This window comes from Pan troglodytes, chromosome 20 (assembly GCF_028858775.2).
Source record: "Pan troglodytes isolate AG18354 chromosome 20, NHGRI_mPanTro3-v2.0_pri, whole genome shotgun sequence".
Classification (NCBI taxonomy): domain Eukaryota; kingdom Metazoa; phylum Chordata; class Mammalia; order Primates; family Hominidae; genus Pan; species Pan troglodytes.
In genome coordinates, this window is record NC_072418.2 from 38,491,854 (window position 1) to 38,511,080 (window position 19,227).

At 52.5% G+C, this 19,227-nt stretch overlaps 3 protein-coding genes across 7 annotated transcripts in view; all 3 read left to right on the forward strand.

Moving 5' to 3' along the window:
- Positions 1-2,050, forward strand: part of CD22 (CD22 molecule) — a 58,711-nt gene extending 56,661 nt beyond the window's left edge. For 2 of the 4 annotated variants that reach the window (XM_063800679.1, XM_016935677.4), the window contains one exon: positions 27-513. In XM_063800679.1, coding sequence (XP_063656749.1) covers positions 27-71 — 45 coding nt within the window. In that variant the 3' untranslated portion in view covers positions 72-513. Of the gene's footprint in view, positions 1-26; positions 632-1,949 lie in introns of those variants that run through there. The other 2 variants (XM_063800682.1, XM_063800683.1) reach the window with 2 other exon arrangements.
- FFAR1 (free fatty acid receptor 1) lies at positions 2,009-4,876 on the forward strand. Of its 2 annotated transcripts, XR_001711760.4 has the most exons (3): positions 2,009-2,145; positions 2,511-3,962; positions 4,117-4,876. XR_001711760.4 is itself a non-coding variant. In XM_009435308.4 (2 exons), exon 2 carries the CDS (start codon positions 2,859-2,861, stop codon positions 3,759-3,761), a length of 903 nt encoding a protein of 300 aa, XP_009433583.1. In that variant the 5' UTR covers positions 2,009-2,145; positions 2,511-2,858; the 3' UTR covers positions 3,762-4,876. The 2 variants fall into 2 exon arrangements, 1 of the variants encoding a protein (XP_009433583.1); XM_009435308.4 differs by having other exon boundaries at positions 2,511-4,876.
- Positions 4,877-9,763: 4,887 nt separating this feature from the next.
- On the forward strand, positions 9,764-11,798 carry FFAR3 (free fatty acid receptor 3). Its single transcript, XM_001159667.5, has 2 exons — positions 9,764-9,953; positions 10,184-11,798. The coding sequence occupies exon 2, from the start codon at positions 10,195-10,197 to the stop codon at positions 11,233-11,235; it is 1,041 nt and encodes a 346-aa protein (XP_001159667.1). The 5' UTR covers positions 9,764-9,953; positions 10,184-10,194; the 3' UTR covers positions 11,236-11,798.
- The last annotated feature ends 7,429 nt before the right edge of the window (positions 11,799-19,227 follow it).

Below are 19,227 nucleotides of genomic sequence, written 5' to 3' on the forward strand. Positions count from 1 at the left end.
TCTTTCTTCATTCATTCTGCACACAGATACTGAGCACCTGGAAATGCACCCAGTACAGAGCCAGTTGTTAGGACACCAAAAAGATAAGGCGTAGGACCAACCTTGGGGATCTCTAGTCGAGAGCCGCCGAGGGTTTTTAAGGCAAGATACCCTGGAGGGAGCTGAGGCAGTCCTAAGCCTGAAGGGCCTGGCTTAAGCTCCCTGGCAACCATCGAGCATCTTCCCCTTCCCACCCTGTCCCTCAGCACAGCTGCTGACATAAACCTACTACATGGCTGATTGACCATGAGATATGGCCATCAATAGACATTGCTGAGGCGTGAAGAGCAGGTGAAGAGCAGGTGGCCAGGAAGCTGGGGGGCCAGGACTCCAGACGCAGGCCGCCCTCCACAACCCCAGCTCTCACAGTCCTCCCAGAGTCCAGACAATGGATCGTGCATTTAGGTTCCCAAACACCTGCTGTGCAACGTGTAGTAGACAAAGTAGACCAAAGCCTTTGCCCTCAGGAGGCCGGCATTCTAGCTCGGGAGCCAGCCAAGACGATGTCGCACTGAAGAAAGACAACAAAAGTGAGATTCACAGGAGGGATCAGTGTGGCTGAGGCACCCGGGAAGGCCCTCGGAGAAGGTGACCTTGGGCAAAGATCCAGACGCCAGGTGGGTGGGGCCAAAGCAGAGAAGATCTGGAAAACCCAACGGCTCCCCGGGGCTTCGCTCTTGCTGCAGGAGGGGAAACCACACTGCTGTGGATTCTTCCTCCATTCTGTCCATTTCTCAGTTCCCAACAACACACTGAACAGTAGGAGGCCAGTTCTCCGCTCACAGCGGGCGCTGCACCCCAGGTGCAGCTCTTGAGAAAAAGGCGAGCATGGACCAATTTAGTGGCTCCGAGGTATGAAAAGCAGTGAGATGGTGTCTTTGAGGGAGTTAGTGATAGGCTGAGACCCCCTTGCTGTCCCCCCTGAAGCCTGGTGACCAGAGCTGCCAGGAGGCCACACAGAGAGAGGTTTATGATGGGGGACCTGGAATTCGGAAGGGGCAGAGTGGTCAGGTGACCGACACACGCCTGAGAAAACTGATGTGGAGAGCTGTGTTGTCATTCTGAGGCAGGAAATAGAGACAGACTGACAGACAGACAGAAAGACACGGGCACAGTGAGAGACAGAATCACAGAGCAGAGCTGGCTTCTCACCAGCAGGCGTGGGCACACCTGAGAGAGCGTCCAGAGAGGTTAGAAATCTTCCTTAGGTCCTCCTGGGAGGCTCAGGTGACCCCAGTGGGAAACATGAAAGGCTGGGAGGACTCCCAGGGCTGAGAGAAGGAAGCTACGCAGCTGGCCGGTGCCACATTCCCTGTGCCTTGGGGAGTGCCCCCCAGTGTCCCCAGCCATGCACCCTGGGGGGAGTCGGCTTGGACATCTGTGCCACCCCTTGACAGGCAGAGTGGGGGCCACAACCTGGGCCCTCCAGTGCTGGTCAGCAGAGGCTGCCCCCGCCCCTCGCCTGCCTCCTCCCGCTCCTTCCTCCAGCCCTGGGAAGGTCGGAAGCTACCACCATGGAGCTAGTGGGGAAGCAGAGGGAGAACAGAGGGGCCCTCCTCACAAAAACTAAAGCCCACAGCCTGTGCAGAACCGCACCCGGGTGTGATCACTCCTTACCCCACACACCCACTGCCACTTGGAGATGGCTTCATGGCTGCAGTCACAGGGCACCCTGTGTTGTCAGGGGTGAGCCAGTGAGGCCCAGGACCTGCCCAGGGGTGCATCAAGGGTGGAGAAGACCTGGCCCCAGCGCAGGTGTGAACAGGCAGGAGGGCTGGGGAGGGAATAGCGCTGGGTTGTCGCCGAGCCCCCAAGCCCTGCTCTTGAGAGGCACTGGCTACACACCCGGCCCCTACCCAGACAGGACCCCAATTCCTCCCTGGCCCCTCTGTGTTCCTGCATCTTCCCAGCCCCTCACCTCCTCTGGCGTGGCCTCACCTCCAGCCGGGATGCCCCATTAGCTGCTCACCCAAGCTGCTAGAACCTCAGGCTAATGGCCCTGTCACCCGCCCTCCTCCCCTTCCGGCTCACTGCCCATCCCGGGCATCCTCCATCAGCCCGCTGAGGGGACTGCTGAGCCTCAGAGACATCTGGCAGCACCAGGAGGTGGGTCCCTCTCTCTGTGGCTCCTCTCTTCACCTGACTGTTCCCCAGACCCCCAGACCCCCTGCCCAGGTGGCCCCTGAGAACTGTAAGCTCAACCGTGACATGGATGGGGCCTAGCTGACCCTTGGGCTCTCCCTGGGGGACCCCCTTTTCCTGTCCCTGGCCACACCCTCACCTTATCCACACCCTTCTCCTCCCTGCTGCCCCGCCGGCTTTCCAATGTGGGTGGGGGGTGGGGGCAGCTCCTGCCTTGCCAGGGAACCGGGGAGGGCAGTGGGCTCAGGAGTCAAACTCCCATTCCCAGGGAAGGCTCAGGCTGTGGGCCCAGCCCTGTTCTGAATTCTCTCCACCCCTCCTCCCCACAGAGTCTCAGAAATCGAGAAGCTTTCTTCCTCTGGGACCTGGGCACCACATCCTATCTCCTGTGACGCTGCAGGAGCTTCCCTGGTTTTAAGAGGTGATATGGTGGAGAGAAAGCACAAGACTGGGGGCCACAGCTCCTGGCTTCTCATCCAGGCTCCGCTGCTCCCTGACTGCTGCCTTTCTCTGTGGGCTTCCGTTTCCTCCGTGATCCCACCAGGCGAACTGTAATCCTCCACACAGGGCTGGAACCCGCGAGTGATCCCAGGAGCCCCTCCTCTCCGGGGCCCCAAGATCTGAGCACAGGGAGCCAGGTTGCACACAGGAGCCCTGCAGGCCAGGACGGCGGCCCCATGGACCTGCCCCCGCAGCTCTCCTTCGGCCTCTATGTGGCCGCCTTTGCGCTGGGCTTCCCGCTCAACGTCCTGGCCATCCGAGGCGCGACGGCCCACGCCCGGCTCCGTCTCACCCCTAGCCTGGTCTACGCCCTGAACCTGGGCTGCTCCGACCTGCTGCTGACAGTCTCCCTGCCCCTGAAGGCGGTGGAGGCGCTAGCCTCCGGGGCCTGGCCTCTGCCGGCCTCGCTGTGCCCCGTCTTCGCGGTGGCCCACTTCTTCCCACTCTATGCCGGCGGGGGCTTCCTGGCCGCCCTGAGTGCAGGCCGCTACCTGGGAGCAGCCTTCCCCTTGGGCTACCAAGCCTTCCGGAGGCCGTGCTATTCCTGGGGGGTGTGCGCGGCCATCTGGGCCCTCGTCCTGTGTCACCTGGGTCTGGTCTTTGGGTTGGAGGCTCCAGGAGGCTGGCTGGACCACAGCAACACCTCCCTGGGCATCAACACACCGGTCAACGGCTCTCCGGTCTGCCTGGAGGCCTGGGACCCGGCCTCTGCCGGCCCGGCCCGCTTCAGCCTCTCTCTCCTGCTCTTTTTTCTGCCCTTGGCCATCACAGCCTTCTGCTACGTGGGCTGCCTCCGGGCACTGGCCCACTCCGGCCTGACGCACAGGCGGAAGCTGAGGGCCGCCTGGGTGGCCGGCGGGGCCCTCCTCACGCTGCTGCTCTGCGTAGGACCCTACAACGCCTCCAACGTGGCCAGCTTCCTGTACCCCAATCTGGGAGGCTCCTGGCGGAAGCTGGGGCTCATCACGGGTGCCTGGAGTGTGGTGCTTAATCCGCTGGTGACCGGTTACTTGGGAAGGGGTCCTGGCCTGAAGACAGTGTGTGCGGCAAGAACGCAAGGGGGCAAGTCCCAGAAGTAACGCCACTGCTCGGGGGAAGGAGCATGGGGCAGGAGGGCCCGGCTGCTTCTCCAGGCCCCTGCGGGGGGCTGCTTCGGAGGAACTGCAGGGCAGCCTGGCCCGGAGGCCTCCCTGGAGCCACTCAAGTGGAGAGCGGCGCCTGCTGAGGGCAGCACCCCAGTCAAGAGAGGAGCGCGGAGCCAGAGCAAGGTGGCGGGGGAGGTAAGTTTGCCCCTGCACGTGTCGAGGAAGTTCGCCCCTTCCTCGCCTATCTTTCTCTCCCCTCTGCACGTCCTCACCTGCCTGTCTTCCGTGGGCCGCGAGCAGAGGCCTTGTACTTACGGGAAGGAGGAGGCAGTCTGTTTCTGACCCACAGGAACTGCCACTCCGGTGATGCACTTGAGGACAGCTACTCTGAAATCAGTTCCCAGGAGAGAACATTTGATTTCCGAGTAGGAGAGGAGGCAGGAGGCCGGATAATGACGCTGTTACACCATGTGAAACTCGCAAGGGGGCAGCCTTGGAGCTTGGAACGGAGGCTGGCAGGAAAAGCTGCTTCAGCCGGGGAGGGAAAATGCAAGGTCCCGCAGTGATGGGCAAAGGCCACGGAGTTGACTCTTGAACAACGTGGGGATGGGGTGCCGAACCCCCACGCAGTGGAAAATCTGTGCATGACTTTGACTCCCCCAAAGTTCATCTACTAATAGCCTACTGTTGACCAAAAGCTTTACCCAGTATATAAACAATTGAGTAAGACATATTTGAAGCCAGGCACAGTGGCTTATGCCTGTAATCCCAGCACTTTAGGAGGCCGAGGCCGGAAGACTGCTCGAAGCCAGGAGTTCAAGACCAGCCTGGGCAAGATAGTGAGACCCCCCCACCTCTACAAATAATAAAAATAAAAATAATTAGCTGGGCGTGGTGGTGAGTGCCTGTAGTCCCAGCTACTCAGGGGTCTGAGGTGGAAGGATCCCTTGAGACCAGGATTGAGGCTGCAATGCCATGATCGCACCACTGCACTCCAGCCTGGGTGACAGAGCAAGATCCTGTCTCTGGAAAAAAAAGAAAAAAGACATATTTTATATGTTATATATATTATGTGCTGTATTCTTACAATAAAGTTAAGCTAGAGAAAAGTACATGTTACTGAAAACATTATTAGAAAGAGAAAATACCTTCACAGCACTGTGCTGTATTTATCAATACCGTAAGTTTATGTTGTCTGTTTATAAGAGAAGTTGTCTGTCTCAAGCAGCAGTAACCGCGGCTGCAGATCTCAATCTGTGGTAGATATCAAGCAGTTCAACCCTTTTTTATAATGTCATGACTTTTCTTTGCTTCTTGGAAGCAGCTCTGGCATCACTAGTGGCCCCGCATATGGGGCCAAGGGGGTTATTCAAAGTTTACGGTATTGCATTAAACATGGTGAAACATATGCAATGACTACGAAAGATCACTTTTTACTTCTGTACACAGTGTACTGGCGAGAACTGCTCACCAGGAGATGATTAGCTTCACGTGGTGTTTGAAGCAGATACTCAACAGTTGAGCTCACGGAGAAAGCACAGGAGGTGGCTACGAAATTATTATAGGAGTACAGTATATCTACAGTAAATATGCACTTATGTCTTTAATACTGCACATCTTTATGTTTGCTTGCATTTCTCTTGACTTCAAATGGCATCAAATAGAGTTTGTGTTTGCGTGCATATATTTTTGATAAATTTTAACTTTTTTGTTTTGTTTTGTTTTGTTTTTAGACAGAGTCTTGCTTTGTCTCCCAGGCTGGAGTGCAATGGTGTGATCTTGGCTCACTGCAACCTCCGCCTCCCAGGTTCAAGCAATTCTCCTGCCTCAGCCTCCCAAGTAGCTGGGATCACAGGCACCTACCACCATACCTGGCTAATTTTTTGTATTTTAAGTAGAGATGGGGTTTCGCCATGTTGGCCAGGCCTGTCTCGAACCCCTGACCTCAGTTGACCCACCCACTTCGGCCTCCCAAAGTGCTGGGATTACAGGTGTGAACCACGGTACCCTGCCAATTTTAACTTTCTGTAAGAGATTTGCCCAGCCTGGGCAACATGGAGAAACCCTGTCTTTACCAAAAATACAAAAAATTTAGCTGGGCGTGGTGGCGTGTGCCTGTAGTCCCAGCTACTTGGGAGGCTGAGGTGGAAGGATGGTTTCAGCCTGGGAGGCAGAGGTTGCAGTGAGCCGAGATCATGTCATTGCACTCCAGCCTGGGCAATAGAGCCAGATCCTGTCTCAAAAAAAAAAAAAAAAAAAGCTTTGTATCCATTTTGGCATACATAGACTAGTATGTATGGCAGTAAATAGACTAGTGGCAGTAAATAGACTAGTACCTACATATATTTTTTGTATTCGTGGCATACTTAACTTTTGCTTAATTTTTAAAATATATTTCTAGGCTTGTAGTTCCTCTGTAAGTTTTTTCAAATTGTTGCAAATCTCTGAAAATGTTTCCAATGTATTTATTGAAAAAAATCCACAAGTAAGTGGACCTGCACAGTTCAAACCTGTGCTATTCAAAGGTCAACTATATAGTCTGTAATACATGATGGGTGTCATGCTGAGTGTCTACAGTGAGTGTTGTCTCACTTCAGCTTCACACAACGCTGTGTTTGGCCTTGCCACTGCTGTACGGATGAGCGGGTGTTCACTACACGAAGGTACTGGGCAGAGGAGCAAACACTGACTAAATTCTAGCCTGTGCTTTGCTCAGCAAGCCACATGCCTGCCTTGCTTGCATCAAGGGAAGGAGTATTGTGTTCTAATTTGAAGAAATACACCAGCCACTCCTTAGGCAGCACTTGGTGCGGGATGGGCTCCTCTGGAAAGGGAGCACCTAATTTGCACAAAGGTGCTGCACCAGGTAGCTACGATCCTGGAATGGGATGAAGAAACTTGCCTAAGGCCCTACAGCAAGGAATGGGTAAAAGCAGGATGTGATCCTTCCAAGCAGAACCCCCAAGAGCCAGGGGACATTTGGGAAACCTGGGGGTGTGGGGGTTAACCCCGTATTTGTGGTCCATTTCGCAAAGGATAGCATCCCACATCCATGAGAGGGAGGGCAGAGGGGAGTGGCTGTGGCTGTGAAGGAGACAGACACCTGGGCACCTGCTCTAAATTACAGCAATGCCATGCACATGATGATGTATTGGAGCACAACAAATGGCAGCCACCAGCTGGGGTGCACGCACCAATTTCTACAAATGAGCTCTGTTCAGGCTGAAATGTCTACGCATGCAAGGATTTTTCTTGTAATTGATGATATATCCCCAGCGCCCAGAAGAGAGAGTGGCACGCAGTAGGTGCTCAGTAAATGTTCGCTCAGTGAATGAATGAATGCCTCTACTAGCCTTCCAAAGAAAGTTCTATGTCTGTTTTATCAATATGGAAACAGGCCAGAGAAATTAAGTAACTTCTTTTGGAAGCCAGAAACAAGCCCGGCCCTTGTGCAGTGACAACACCAGGGAATTTCAGTAAAAACCCAAACTCCACCCCAGGGAGCCCCAGTGCCTCCTCCCGCACCACAGGGTGCCAGGGCCCACTCTCTTTGGCTCCTGCTCCATAGCCCCTGCTGGGTACTGGGCTGCTTCTCCCAGTTCCTCCTGCCTCCCCCCACTTAGGGCAAATCCAGTGCCTCCCTGGGGCCCAGGAGACTCAGTGTGATCCCCCCCAGGCGCCTCTCACTCCTGTGAGACCCAAACCTCCTGTCAGCTCCCCCAGCAGGCCAAGCCTGTGCACCCGTGACTCCTCTGCCCCAGTGTTCCCTCCAGTGGCTCTTTGCCTCTTTAGTATCCATGTCTTCATGATCCTTCCCCTACTCCATCCCCCAAGCCCTCACCACCAAATGTAATGTAAACAGCATGATAGCAAAAACTTTTCGTTCACAACTGCGTTTTTTGTTTTTTTTTTTTTAGACACGGTCTCACTCTGTTGCTCAGGCTGGAGTGCAGTGACACAGTCATGGCTCACTGCAGCCTTGAATTCCTGGGCTCAAGCGATTCTTCCACTTCAGCTTCCCAAGTAGCTGGGACCAGAGGCACATGCCACTAAACCCAGCTAATTTCTTTTTTCTTTCTCTCTTGTGTTGTTTTTTTTTTTTTCCCTGTGGACATAGGGTCTCCTCATGTTGCCCAGGCTAGTCTCAAACAACCTGTGCTCAAGCAATCCTCCCACCTCAGCCTGCCAAAGTGCTAAAATTATGGACCTGAGCCACCGTATCCAGCCTACTGCTGCACTTTGAACAGCTTAATTGAGATATTATGTACATATAATCAAATTCACCAATGTTAAGTGTACAATTCAATGAATTTTAGTAAATTTGCTGAGGTGTGAGTCCATTACCATCAGCTAGTTTTAGAACATTTTCATGACCCTAGTAAAATCCTTCCTGTTCATTTAAACTTAATCTTGGGCCAGGCGGGGTGGCTCACGCCTATGATCTCAGCACTTTGGGAGGCTGGGGTGGACGGATCACCTGAGGTCAGTGGTTCGAGACGAGCCTGGCCAACATGGCGAAACCTCATCTCTACTAAACATACAAAAATTAGCCAGGCGTGGTGGCGGGCACCTGTAATCCTAGCTACTTAGGAAGCTGAGGCATGAGAATTTCTTGAACCCGGGAGGCAGAGTTTGCAGTGAGCCAAGATTGCACCATTGCACTCCAGCCTGGGCGACAACAAGACCCTGTCTCAAAAAAAAAAAAAAAAAAAAAACCAACTTAATCTTCATTTCTACCTCCATCCCCCAGACAACCACGAGTCTACTTTCTGACTCTATAATTTTGCCTATTCTGGACATATCATATAAATAAATGAAATCTGAAATATATGTACATGGTCTTTTACGTCTGGCTTGTTTCACTCAACATAAGGCTGTAGTGTGTATGGGTAGCTCATTCCTTTTCTTTGCCAAATAGAATTCCAGTATATGGATGTGCCACTTTTTTATTCACTCACCAGCTGATGGGCTGCCAGGTGACATTTCCACTGTTGGTGACTATGACCAACGCTGCTGTGAACATTTAGGACTGAGTCTTTAAGTAGACCTGAGTTTCCACTTCTCTTAAGTAAATACCTACGGTGGAATTGTTGGATCGCATGGTGAATTTATGTTTAACTTTTTAAGCAAATGCCACCTGCTTTCCAAAGCGGGGACACCACCTCCCATTATTCTCACCAGCAGTGAATGAGGCCCCTATTTCTCTACATTCTCGCCGACCATAGGCATTGTCTGACTTTTTGCTTGTGGCCATTCTAGTGGATGTGAAATCATATCTCATTGTGCCCTGTGATTGTTTGAATGAACTAATAGATCACCCGTGAAACTGGACAGCACTTGGGTTTGAACCCTAGTGGTGACATTTCACAAGCTGTATCACCTGGAGCAAGTCACTTCCCTGCGGTGAAGGACAAGGATTTTATGACATAAAAGCGTTGCCCTAGAAGCAGTGTCTGCTACGGATTATGTGCCCATGAAAAGGCAGCTGCGGTCATCATCGCCACCACCATTATTATTGTTATTATTATTATATTGTCACCCCAGAGATAATCCTGCACCAGTGACAGGGAAAATAGCAGCTGGCATCCGCTGCCTGCTCACGACCACACGCCAGGCTTCCGTCAAACCACTCAACATGTATTAGTAATCTTTTAATCGACCTACATATTGTTTTAATTTGCATGTGTTAATGCGTTGATCTATGAGAATGGGTACTATGACGAGCTCTGTTCTGCAGGGGAGAAAGCAGAAACATGGAGAATTTAAGTCATTTCCCCCCAAATCACAAAGTCAGGAAGAAACAGACCTCACAGAGCTCGCTCTCTGTCATTGCATCACACTTCCTGCCCTTACAAGGCAAATTGGATAAATGCCATTCTAGAGAAGCAGACAAAATTCAAGTGAAGAAGGGGAGAGGAATACGTCGGCTGGGGCCTGTTTAGAGCATCCCAGCTGAGAATGCATGAGGACGGAGGCACGCAGTTGTGGAATTTGTTCCCCTTTTAGCATGCTGACCAGCCCTGGCAACGGAGCTCAAGGCATCTATGTGCCACTGCTCAACAGTGAGTGACGTCATGGGCACGGCCAGGTCTTTATCAGTTCTGCCGGATAAATAGCCAACCGCACTAGGTCTGGAGAGACAGCAAGGTGCTGTGCAGCAGAGCATTTGGGGTCTCAAAGAAGCAGGTGAGCCTGGGCCCGAGGGGCTGGGTGGAGGAGCACCTTGGTGCTTCTCTGCTGGGGAAGGGAGAGGGGACAGGGCATGCTCAGGAAGACAGGCAGGCTGACTCCACCTGGAAGGCACCCAGAGACAAGAGGGGTGGGCGTAGTGACCTCGTGCCCTTTTAGGGGAGATGCTGCTGGCCAGAGGCCGTTAGGGCCCCCACTACCAACTCCATGTTACTCTCTCTCACCAGTGGCCACCACCATGGATACAGGCCCCGACCAGTCCTACTTCTCCGGCAATCACTGGTTCGTCTTCTCGGTGTACCTTCTCACTTTCCTGGTGGGGCTCCCCCTCAACCTGCTGGCCCTGGTGGTCTTCGTGGGCAAGCTGCGGCGCCGCCCGGTGGCCGTGGACGTGCTCCTGCTCAACCTGACCGCCTCGGACCTGCTCCTGCTGCTGTTCCTGCCTTTCCGCATGGTGGAGGCAGCCAATGGCTTGCACTGGCCCCTGCCCTTCATCCTCTGCCCACTCTCCGGATTCATCTTCTTCACCACCATCTATCTCACCGCCCTCTTCCTGGCAGCTGTGAGCATTGAGCGTTTCCTGAGTGTGGCCCACCCACTGTGGTACAAGACCCGGCCGAGGCTGGGGCAGGCAGGTCTGGTGAGTGTGGCCTGCTGGCTGTTGGCCTCTGCTCACTGCAGCGTGGTCTACGTCATAGAATTCTCAGGGGACATCTCCCACAGCCAGGGCACCAATGGGACCTGCTACCTGGAGTTCCGGAAGGACCAGCTAGCCATCCTCCTGCCCGTGCGGCTGGAGATGGCTGTGGTCCTCTTTGTGGTCCCGCTGATCATCACCAGCTACTGCTACAGCCGCCTGGTGTGGATCCTCGGCAGAGGGGGCAGCCACCGCCGGCAGAGGAGGGTGGCGGGGCTGGTGGCGGCCACGCTGCTCAACTTCCTTGTCTGCTTTGGGCCCTACAATGTGTCCCATGTCGTGGGCTATATCTGCGGTGAAAGCCCGGCGTGGAGGATCTACGTGACGCTTCTCAGCACCCTGAACTCCTGTGTCGACCCCTTTGTCTACTACTTCTCCTCCTCCGGGTTCCAAGCCGACTTTCATGAGCTGCTGAGGAGGCTGTGTGGGCTCTGGGGCCAGTGGCAGCAGGAGGGTAGCGTGGAGCTGAAGGAGCAGAAGGGAGGGGAGGAGCAGAGAGCGGACCGACCAGCTGAAAGAAAGACCAGTGAACACTCACAGGGCTGTGGAACTGGTGGCCAGGTGGCCTGTGCTGAAAGCTAGGTCCTCCGGGGGAGGAGGGTGTAGCTGGCGTGTCATCCTCAGGGCGCTTCCTCGCTCACGCCAGGAGGGACTTGGAGTGGCGAGCTGGGGCCCGATGGGGCTTGGGGGCAGAGTAGACATCTAGCCTCCCTAAGGGTATGCACGCTAAAGCCCAGCTCTCGATCTCACCTCCATCCCCATCCACCCACACACTATGGATTGGGCTCTGGGAAGGGGTCAGGGTGAGAGGCTGCTCTGGAGAACAATGAGGTCCTCACAGCATCAGGCAGCTCCTGTGTTTTCTTGAGGGAGGCAGAGGAGCTAAGAGCAGTGCCCAGGGTCTGAGGGGGCTGCCCAGTGAGTGGCAGGGGCAGGAGAGGGGAGAACCCCATCCTCAGAGCTGCTCCCAGCCAGCGAGTCAGGAGCGGGGGAGACAGGGCTCCAGGGATGAGGCCGCATTCTGCTCCCACAGTGCCTTTTCCAGAAAGTTCCCATTGCTCAATAAATGTGGATCATCAGAGACATTTATGAACAATGACAGAAGAAAAATTACCCAAATAAATGTGGAAGCAAGCAAAAGAGAACAGTGTTTCCCTCTTCTCCTGTTTTGTTCTGGTGGTGTGCTTGGGCCGGGTGGGACTGGTGGATGGAAGGAGAAAACACCAGACTCTGGAGGAAAAGGGCCAAACACCAGGTTGCCTGGATGCTGGGAGAGGATCTGGCTTGCAGGGATGAAAATAACAGCTGCCCTGTCTAAAGGACTTGGCCTGACACATCATCTCCTTCTATCTCTCAATAGCCCTGTGAGAGGTACCAGCATTATCCCCAGTTTCAGATGAGGGAGTGGCCCAGAGAGGTGACATCTCCTACCCGAGATCCCATAGCTGGTGGGCGATTGAAGTGGGACCAGAAGCTGCCGTCAGTTGACTCTGACACCCATGCCCCTAAGCCACTTTGCTGTTCTCCATCTGTGTGTCACCTGTGGTCACCTGGCCCATTCAAATGTCCCAAGTCAGATAAGGCTGTCTGAGCAGGACAAATGTAAACAGGCCATGATAAGAAACAGAACTAAATGCAAAGCATATTGACTATTTGTGTGGGTTCAACCTTTTCCCAGTAAAAAAGCCCTCTTGGAAAAAAAGAAAAAAAGAAAATTAGTCAGCACAATGGACTTCAGGTTTCTGCAAAGTCAGAGAGATGTTCCTCAGAGCTCTATTCATCAAAATATGGCCATTCAGGAAGTTTTCATGTTCCCTGAGTGGTGGCCCATGAGAAATAGCTGGTCAGGACCTCCTCCCCAAGCAAGGCCACCTGAGACTCGCCAGCCCCTGTTTGCATGCTGTCAGCAGTATTTCAGAAGCATTCTTTGAACACCTATTGCATGCAGATGGCTGGGCTCAGAACTTCGGGGAGTTCGACGCCAAGGTCTTTAAATATCTGCTTCCTCCCTGGGGTTAAGTGTGCTGGGAGAATGAAGACTGGCTGTGTGTGGGGAAGTGGATTTCAGGTGGAAGGAGAGGGACTCTGTGGAGAGTTGAAACCATGAGCTGTCTCTCTGTCCCACGGCTCACCTGTCCATCCCCAGGGCACTCAGCCCTGGTGGCTGCAAAGAAGTTGATGCAGGTAGGGGTGTTCATGGCTCAGAAAGGGGACAAAGGTGCCATGGAATCCTGCAACTTCAGAATGGGCACCGCCACCCCAAGGCAGAGAACAGAAAAACTGAAAACCTCACAGTCGAAAGAGAGCCATGAAGAGCTGGAGTCTCCCTCCTCCCCCAGGTTTATAAGAGGGAATAAGAGGCAGCTTCATGGGCTTTGCTGTCCCCAGCCATCTCCCAGCCCAGCCCAGTCTGTATAAGCAAAAGCACAGGGGTGGGGAAGATGAAAAGCCATCAGGGTGTGGGTGATCGTGGGAGTGGGGGTGAGGAGGATGTTGGAGCATTTTCCATACATCTCAGAAGCCCAGGGAACGGGGCTGTCAGAGAACGGGAGATGCATCTGGGGCTGCCGCCTGGTGCCATCTAGGTGGGGTGGGAGAAAGGCAGAGAGAGGAGGTGGGAGAAGACTGTGGGGGGTGCAGCAGCTGGCACCCTCTCCATCGGGCAGAGCAAGTAGGTGTGAATCTCCCATGGGTGAAGCGATCACACGCAAAAAGGAGGGAGATGGCGTCTTTGGAGGGAGGTGGTGATAGGCTGAGACCCCCTCGCTGTCCCCCCCGAAACCTGGTGACCGGAGCTGCCAGGAGGCCACACAGAGAGAGGCTGATCATGGGGGACCTGGAACCTGGAAGGGGCAGAGTGGTCAGATGACCCACACACGCCTGAGAAAACAGATGTGGAGAGGCTGTGTTGTCATTCTGAGGCAGGAAACAGACAGACAGACAGACAGACAGACAGACACTGGCACAGTGAGAGACAGAGAGATTCACAGAGCAGAGCTGGCTTCTCACTGGCAGGCATGAGCACACCTGAGAGAGCATCCAGAGAGGTTAGAAATCTTCCTTAGGTCCTCCTGGGAGGCTCAAGTGACCCCACCGGGGAGCTGAACAGCTGGCTGGATTTCCAGGGTTGAGAGAAGGAAGCTGCGCAGCCGGCCAGGGCCACATCCCCTGTGCCTCAGGGAGGGACCCCCAATGTCCCCAGCCACACTCCCCAGGAGGAGTCCTTGGAGTTGAGGCCACTGCCTGGGTCCTCCAGTGCCAGCCAGCGGAGGTTGCTCCCGTCCCTTGTCTTCCTCCTCCCCATCCTTCTGCCAGCCCTGGAAAGGTCAGAAACCACCATTGCAGAGCTAGAGGGGAAAGAGAGGCAGAACAGAGGGGCCTCTCCTCGCAAAAACTAAAACAAGCCCACAGCCTGTGCAGAACGGCACCTGGGTGTGATTACTCCTTATCCCACACACCTACTGCCACTTGGAGATGGTTTCATGGCTGCAGTTACAGGGCACCCTGTGTTGTCAGGGGTGAGCCAGCGAGGCCCGGGACCTGCCCAGGGGTACATCGAGGGTGGAGAAGACCTGGCCCCAGTGCAGGTGTGAACAGGCAGGAGGGCTGGGGAGGGAATAGCGCTGGGGTGTGGCCGAGCCCCCGAGCCCTGCTCTTAGGCCCTGGCTACACACCAGCCCCTACCCAGACAGGACCCCAATTCCTCCCTGGCCCCTCTGTGTTCCTGCATCTTCCCAGCCCCTCACCTCCTCCAGTGCCGCCTCAGCTCCAGCCAGGATGCCCCATCAGCTTCTCACCCAAGCTGCTAGAACCTCAGGCTAATAGCCCTGTCATTCCAGCTCACTACCCCCGTCCCCTTCTGGCTCACTGCCCATCCCGGGCATCCTCCATCAGCCCGCTGAGGGGACTGCTGAGCCTCAGGGACATCTGGCAGCACCAGGAGGTGGGGCCCTCTCTCTGTGTGTCCTCTCTTCACCTGACTGTTCCCCAGACCCCCAGACCACCCCTGCCCAGGTGGCCCCTGAGAACTGTAAGCTCAACCGTGACATGGATGGGGCCCAGCTGACCCTTGGGCTCTCCCTGGGGGACCCCCTTTTCCTGTCCCTGGCCACACCCTCACCTTATCCACACCCTTCTCCTCCCTGCTGCCCCGCCGGCTTTCCACTGTGGGTGTGGGGGGGTCAGCTCCTGCCTTGCCAGGGAACCGGGGAGGGCAGTGGGCTCAGGAGTCAAACTCCCATTCCCAGAGAAGACTCAGGCGGTGGGCCCAGCCCTGTTCTGAATTCTCTCCACCCCTCCTCCCCACAGAGTCTCAGAAATCAAGAAGCTTTCTTCCTCTGGGACCCACGCGTGAAGTCCTATCTCCTGTGACCCTGCAGGTGTTCCCCTCATTTTAAGAGATGATGTGGAGAGAAAGCACAGGACTGGGGGACACAGATCCCGGCTTCTCATCCAGGCTCCGCTGCTCCCTGGCTGCTGCATTCCTCTGTGGGCCTCCGTTTCCTCGGTGATCCCACCAGGTGAACTGTAATCCTCCAGGCAGGGCTGGAACCCATGAGCGATCCCAGGATCCCCTCCTCTCTGGGGCCTCAAGATCTGAGGACGGTGAGCCAGTTGTACACAGGAGCCATGCAGGCCAGGACGGTGGCCCCATGGACCTGCCCCCGCAGCTCTCCTTAGCCCTCTATGGGACCACCTGGCTTGTTTCACTTAGCGTAATATTTTAAAGATTCACCCATGATATAGTACAGCAGTCCCCAACCTTTCTGGCACTAGGGACTGGTTTCGTGGAAAACTATTTTTCCATAGACCTCAGGGGAGTGGGGGGATGGTTTTGGGATGAAACTGTTCCACCTCAGATCGTAAGACATTATTTAGATTGCCATAAGGAGCGCGCAACCTAGATCCCTCGCGTGTGCGGTTCACAATAGGGTTCCCGCTTCTGTGGGAATCTAGTGCTGCCGCTGATCTGACAGGAGCTCAGGCGGTCATGCCGGCTTGTCTGCCCACTGCTCACCTCCTGCTGTGTGGCTGGGTTCCTAACAGACCACTCACCTGCACGGGTCTGCAGCCCGGAGTTGGGGAGCTCTGACGCAGTAGGTATAGGCAGCTCATTCCTTTTTATTGCCAACTAGAATTCCAGTGTATGGATGTGCCACTTTTTTTATCCACTAACTAGCAGAAGGGCCTCCAGGTGAGGTTTCCACTTTTAGTTCTTTTTCTTTTTCTTTCTTTTCTTCTTCTTTTTTTTTATACTTTAAGTTCTGGGATACATGTGCAGAACATGCAGGTTTGCTACATAGGTATACATGTGCCATGGTGGTTTGCTGCACCCATCAACCCGTCATCTAGGTTTTAAGCCCCACACGCATTAGGTATTTGTCCTAATGCTACCCCTCCCCTTGCCGCCCATGCCCCGACAGGCTGTGGTGTGTGATGTTCTCCTCCTTGTGTCCATGTGTTCTCATTGTTCAGCTCCTGCTTATGAGTGAGAATATGCAGTGTTTGGTTTTCTGTTCCTGTGTTAGTTTGCTGAGAATTACTTTTGGTTCTTATGATGTATGCTGCTATGAACATTGAGGACTGAGTCTTTGCTTAGACGAATGTTTTCACTTATTTTAAATAAATACCTATGGTGGAATTATTGGATCACATGTTAAACTGATGTTTAACTTTTTAAGAAACTGCCACCTGCTTTGCAAAGCAGCTGTACCATCTGACACTCTCAGCAGCAATGAGAGGCCCCTGTTTCTCCACATCCTCACCATCACTTGTTATTGTCTGCCTTTTGCTTATAGCCATTCTAGTGGATGTGAAATGGCATCATTGTGCTCCGTAAGTATTTGAATGAAGAAATAAATTACCTCTGCACTGGAGAGCACTTGGGTTTGAACCCAGGTGGTGATATTTAATAAGCTGTATCACCTGGAGCAAGTCACTTCCCCACTGTGAGGCACAAAGGATTTCATGACAATAGGGGATGCCTTGAGAAGTGGAGTATCTCTGGATCTGTGGATTATGTGCCTACCGAAAAGCAGTTGTTATCATCACCACCGCCACCATTATTATTATTACTGTCACCCCAGAGACATGCCCACACCTGTGACCTGGATACTGGCAGCTAACAGGTGCTGAACACTCACCATCACATGCCAGGCCTCCTTCAAAGTACTTGACACAGCTCTTATATGGGATTTCACAAAGGGCGGCACCCAACTCTCCCTCACTACAGGAGCAGCAGGGTCTCAGCAATGTAGGACAGTTCACAGAGTTGCATGCTCTGGACTTGGGGTAGAGGCTCTGCCATGACGCCTGTCTTAATTGTAGCTGGCAGAGAGGCGGATCTACAGTCCACAACAGCACTTTGGCTGGGAACCAAAGGATGAAGACTTTATAACCAGAAGGTCATGTGCCATGTAACAGGGGTGTAGGGAAGTGGATCATGCTTCTGTTGGCTTAGGACAAGGAGCTGGTGCACCCCTTACCCCTTTCTGTGTCACTTCAGAGCACCCCATCACGATCTCTTCCTGCCACTCCTGTCAAGGAAGGTGTGACCACTGGGCCCTGGCCTACCTGCCAGCTCTTCTTAAGTGCCATCTTCTAGACTTCAGCTTAAATTGCACCACGAAACAAAAATATATTGCTACAACATGCGGCATCTGAGAAAGCAACCGCATGAACCTATCTGCAACCAAGAACTTGTACAGAGCCTTGGCCCTCCGAAAGCATCCAGAAATGAAGCCAGTTGATCATACACAACACACACCATAGTCATACCTTCAACAGAAAAAAAGAATAAAAAAATTAAAAAGCCCCACCCAAATGAAAGCAAATTTTGAAAAAGAAGCATCAGCCCTCTCAGATGAGAAGGAATCAGCACAGGACTCTGGCAGTACAAAAAGCCAGAATGTTTTGTCACCTCCAAAGGATCTCACTAGCTCCCTAGAAATGTATCCTGACCAAATTGAAATGCTGAAAATGACAGATCTAGAATTCAGAATGTGAGTGGCAAGGAAACTCAGCAAGACCCAAGAGAAAGTTGAAATGCAATACTAAGAAGCCATAAAAATGAGCCAGGATGTGAAAGTTATATATATAGGGGGGAAAAAAAACTATATATAGAGAGAAAGAACCAAAACACAAAAAGAATCAAGCAGAACTTCTGGAATTGAAAAATTTACTACAGGAATTTCAAAATACTGTTGGAAACCTCAACAATAGACTAGACCAAGTAGAAGAAAGAATTTCAGAGGCAGAATGAATTTTTTAAATTAACCTAGTCACACAAAAATAAAGAAAAATAATTTTAAGAAATGAACAAAGGCTTTGAGAAGTATAGGATTATGGGAAATGACCAAACTATGACCCATTGGCATTCCTGACAGAGAAGAAGAAAAAATAAGCAACTTGGAAAATGCATTTTAACGTATAATTCAGGAAAATGTCCCTAATCTTGCTAAAGAGGTCAACATGCAGATATAAGCAATTCAGGGACTGCCTGAGAGGTACTATACAAAATGACCATCCCCAAGGCACATAGTCATGAGACTACACGAAAGAAAAATATCTTTAAGGAAGCTAGAAAAAAGAGCCAAATTACCTATAAAGGAAGTCCACTCAGAATAACAGTGGATTTCTTAGCAGAAGTCTTACAATTTAGAAGAGATTGGGTGCCTATTTTTGGCTTCTTTTTTTTGATGGAGTCTTGCTCTGTTGCCCAGGCTGGAGTGCAGTGGTGCGGTCTTGGCTCATTGCAACCTCTGCCTCCCGGGTTCATGCAATTCTCCTGCCTCAGCCTCCCAAGTAGCTGGGATTACAGGCATGAGCCACCATGCCCGGCTAATTTTTTTGTATTTTTAGTAGACACGGGGTTTCACCATATTGGCCAGGCTGGTCTCAAACTCCTGACCTTGTGATCCACCCACCTCAGCCTCCCAAAGTGCTGGGATTACAGGTGTGAGCCACCACGCCCAGCCTTCTAGGCTTCTTAAAGAAAAAATGCCAGCCAAGAATTTCATATCCTACCAAACTAAGTGTCACAAAGGAGAAATAAAATCTTTCCTAGACAATCAAAAGGTAAGAGAATTCATCACCACCAGACTGGTCCAACAAGAAATGCTCAAAGAAGCTGTAAACGTGAAAACAAAAGAATGATACTTGCTACCACAAAAGCACACCTAAGTACAAAGCCCACAGACCCTGTAAAGCAACTACCCAACCAAGACTACAAAGTAACTAACTAACAACACGATGATAAATCACAACAGGGACAAAACCTCACATATTAACCTTGAATGTAAATGGCCTATACACTCCACTTAAAAGACATAGTGTGGAAAATTGGATAAAAATATGAGACCCAACCTTCTTCTGTCTTAAAGAGACCCATCTCACATATAATGATACCCAAACCCTCAAAGGGATGGAGAAGATCTCTCATGCAAATGGAAAACAAAGGGTTGCTATTGTTGTATGAGATAAAACAGACTTTAAACCAACAACAGTAAAAAAGCACAAATAAGGGCACTTCCTAATGATAAAGGGTTCGATTAAACAAGAAGATTTAACATCCTA